Source organism: Cebus imitator, unplaced genomic scaffold, assembly GCF_001604975.1.
Source record: "Cebus imitator isolate Cc_AM_T3 unplaced genomic scaffold, Cebus_imitator-1.0 Scaffold497, whole genome shotgun sequence".
NCBI lineage: Eukaryota > Metazoa > Chordata > Mammalia > Primates > Cebidae > Cebus > Cebus imitator.
Genome location: NW_016107812.1, coordinates 672,485 through 676,153, shown reverse-complemented (window position 1 = coordinate 676,153; position 3,669 = coordinate 672,485). Strand labels below are relative to the sequence as shown.

The 3,669-nt window shown below is 57.5% G+C and overlaps 1 protein-coding gene across 1 annotated transcript in view; it reads left to right on the top strand.

The window, feature by feature from the left end:
* Positions 1-1,883, top strand: part of DDX51 (DEAD-box helicase 51) — a 5,681-nt gene extending 3,798 nt beyond the window's left edge. The window contains exons 12-14 of the mRNA XM_017513619.2: positions 65-128; positions 221-355; positions 621-1,883. Coding sequence (XP_017369108.1) covers positions 65-128; positions 221-355; positions 621-647 — 226 coding nt within the window. The 3' untranslated portion in view covers positions 648-1,883. The remainder of the gene's footprint in view (positions 1-64; positions 129-220; positions 356-620) is intronic.
* The last annotated feature ends 1,786 nt before the right edge of the window (positions 1,884-3,669 follow it).

Genomic DNA, 3,669 nt, shown 5'->3' with positions numbered 1-3,669 from the left:
AAAAAAAAAAAAAAAAAAAAAAGAAGGCCCGGGCCCGTCTGGAGACAGCCGTGTTTGCTTCCAGGGTCGGGAGGACGGCCCGAGCTGGGAAAACCGGACAGGCCTTCACGCTGCTCCTGAAAGTACAGGTGAGGCTGCGGGGCTCTTGGGCGTTTCTGCTGCCTGCGGGTGGCAAGGGGCTGGCCCAAGACCCCCTTTCCACCCGTTTGCCTCCTTCCAGGAGAGGAGATTCCTCCGGATGCTGGCTGAAGCTGGGGCTCCTGAGTTGCAGCGGCATGAGCTGTCCAGCACGCTGCTGCAGCCACTGGTGCCCAGGTACGAGGAGGCCTTGTCCCAGCTGGAGGAGTCCGTCAAGGTAAGGGCCGCAGGCCTCGGCACGAGACCCTCTGGGGAGGGCATTTGCAGAGAGGGCATCGCCACCACAGGTGGAGAAAGGAGGATCAAACAGGAAAGCAAGAAGGGAACAGAGGGTCACACAAGTTGTCCTCCAACTTCTGGCTTGAGGACATGGTGGAGACACGCAGCCCAGGGAGGGCTTCTGAGTGGGGGCTTCCTGTCCTCAGGGCCCCGCAGGCACGAGGGGCAGAGAGTGCACACTGAGCGTCCCGTTTGCTCCACAGGAAGAGCACAGGCAGAAGCTGGCCTAGGATGGGTCTCGGAGGCTGAGGAGCCGAACGCCCACCACCCTCACCCTCTCCCAGAGCAGTCCTGACCACTGGCTGCTGCGAGGACAGGACTCCCCGGGCTCCTGAGGAAGCAGCCAGTGGACATGGCCTTCCTCCCAAGTGTCCTCCATGCCAGGCAGCTGGGCGTCAGAGCTGAGGCGTCGGGCTGTCACTTTCACAGCGAGAAGCCACTGAAGCTTTGGCCTCAGGTCAGGATGGCCGCTGGGAGTGGAGCCTTATAAAACTGGAAGGCACTCTGAAACAGAGGCCGTGGCACCTGTCACGTGTGGCTGAGAGTCGGGGGGTGAACCCTGAGCCAATGATAAAACTTCAGCCCTTAAAGCAACACAAGCGTACCCACCATCTTCCCTTGGAAAGGTCACTTGAGTCCCTCACTCACATATGGGCAGGAGCCCACAGCCACCCTGATTTGGAACAAACAAACACTGAGAAACTCGGGTAAACGCTTCCCCGGGCCTGTGTCACGCAGACCCCAGGAAGGGGACATTGTCTGTGAAACGCTTCCATTGTCACAGATCAAAGAAGTCAGCGTGTGGTTGGCACCCAGTCTCCACCCAGGTGTACACGCAGCATGAAACATTCTCACTGCGAACGTGGTGGGAAATGTGCCTTGGAAGCACCGACCACTATCTGTGAGGAGGTTTTGTTGTGAAAGTTTTATGTGATGATATTAAACAACTTCAAAAAAACGAGTGAACTGTGGTGCTTTTTCCGCCTGGAGATACTTACCCGCGTCAGTGAATGACAGTGTGAAAACATTTTTGAGACTGAGGCTCTCTGAGATACACTCGCTTCTCCCGCAGCCACGGGCCGGGAGACGTGAAGTCCGCAAGCAGGATGGACGCTCTGGGGACTCCTCAGACGAGAACCCTCACACCAAGCGCAGCGTCCACACCAGGCAAGCTTGTCCCGTGCATGCTGGAGTGTGGGACCGGCTGCGGTCGTCCAGTGAGGCTTCTCCGGATGCTGGCTGAAGCTGGGGCCCCTGAGTTGCCACGACACGCGCTCTAGCAAGCTGCTGCAGCCGCTGGTGCCCCGGTACCAGGAGGCTTCTGGGCCAGTCCTAGTCCTGGGAGCTTCCAGTATAAGAACCAAGGCACAACAGCCTGCACTTCCCACCTCCGCCTGGCAGCAAAAGGGATGAGAATGGGGGTGCCCTCCGCGCTGGAGAGTGTGCTGAATCCCGAAGCTGGTCGGACACGCTGAGCTCTTCGGCCACCCCCACCCCACTCCCCATGCCTGCCCCTGCCTCAGCTGGACCTGCCGGAGGCCTAGAACCTCCGGGGTCAGGGGGTTGCAGCTGGGCTTTTTTTTTTGAGACATAGTCTCCATTGCCAAGGCTGGAGTGCAGTGGCGCCATCTCGGCTCATTGCAACTTCTGTGTCCCAGGTTCAAGCAATTCTGCCTCAGCCTCCCAAGTAGCTGGGATCACAGGCACCCGCCACCATGCCCAGCTAATTTTTATATTTTCAGTAGAGATGGTTTTACCGTGTAGACCCTGATGGTCTCGAACTTCTGACCTTAGGTGATCAACCCGCCTCAGCCTTCCAAAGAGCTCAGATCACAGGCATGCTCCACTGCACCTGGCCAGCATCTGGACTTTGGCTGCTGACTCTCAGCCTTGCTGGTGCCCAGAGCTGACCCATGGTTCCACACCCCCAAAACGGGCATCTGTGGTGAGCCAGCCATGGCAACACACTGCTGCGTTCACTTGTGCCAGGCTGCCCGGAGCCACCGCTGTGCTTGCAGGAAGCACGTGCCCTTGCTGCTGGCCACTGGTCCGACGCGTCTCCGGCAGCTGCACTGAACCTGTGTGTTAAACGGCGTGAACAGATGGTTCTTTGTTCAACAAAGAATTTGACAGCGCTGTCGTTTTTCCGAGGGTGGCCTAGACCTTTGAAGCAGCCTTAGCAAAACGAGAGATGCTGCCTCTGCAGAGCCTGGAGTCAGCGAATTCCCAGAACATCGGTTTTCTCTCATTTAGTACAAAGCAGCATACCCAGAATTATCAGAACGCTGCTTATGATACACAGCCGCCACTGACATAGTCTGATTTTTGGTCAAATAAGACAGTCGATGAGAACCTATTCCCGCACCCCACAGCACGGCAGCCCCGGCTGGTGACAGCAACGCAGGAGCCTCTGAAGGACATGGACACTGGCTTGGAGCAGGCACTGGAACAAGCCCAGAACAGGAGTGCACCATGGCGTTTCAGCTACCGCCCACCCCACCCTTGCCATCTCAGCCCGACTGGCTCCACTCGGGCACAGCCACACACAGTGGCCAGCGGCCACAGAAACACATTCCATGCCATTCATCAGGGAAACGCAGCTCAGAGCCACAGTAAGATCCGCCTCACGCCCACAGGGATGGCCCAGAAGACAGGCATGGGTGGAGATGCAGAAACCAGAACCCTAAGGAAGCAGAGATCCTAAGTCTCATGGAACAGACTTGGTGGCAATTAGATGCCAAATTACAAACAGGAGCAAAGACAGGGCCGTGCGGGGGTTAAGCTGCACACCCTACACTTGGAGAACAGGCCGTGTTCTAAGGCCACACGGTGTTTAGCAGCTCAGCAAGAGAGGAGCAGCATAGAACCACCTGCAGCTTACCCCGCGCGCAGCCAGCAACCCCCGACCCCTGCTCCGCGAGCGATGAGGACAGCCCCGATTGGACCTGGGGCTGATGGCAGTAAGCTTCTCCTGATAGAGGCCACCCCGCATGCACGGCTCCGGCTGGTTTGCCGAGCAAGGCTGTGCAGAGCGCCTTCCTGTCCCTGGGTCAGCGTTTCCATGCACAGCCTAATTACTCGTAATGCCTTCAAATGTGACGTTTCACCCCAGGGTGCACATGGGAGCTATGTAACGTGTTTGCCTGTGCGTGTGTGTGTTTCCCTCTTCTGAATATTCATGCCTCTCCTGGTGCAGATTGGAGCCATGTGACGTGTGTTTGCTCATGCACATGTGTGTTCCTCTTCTGAGGA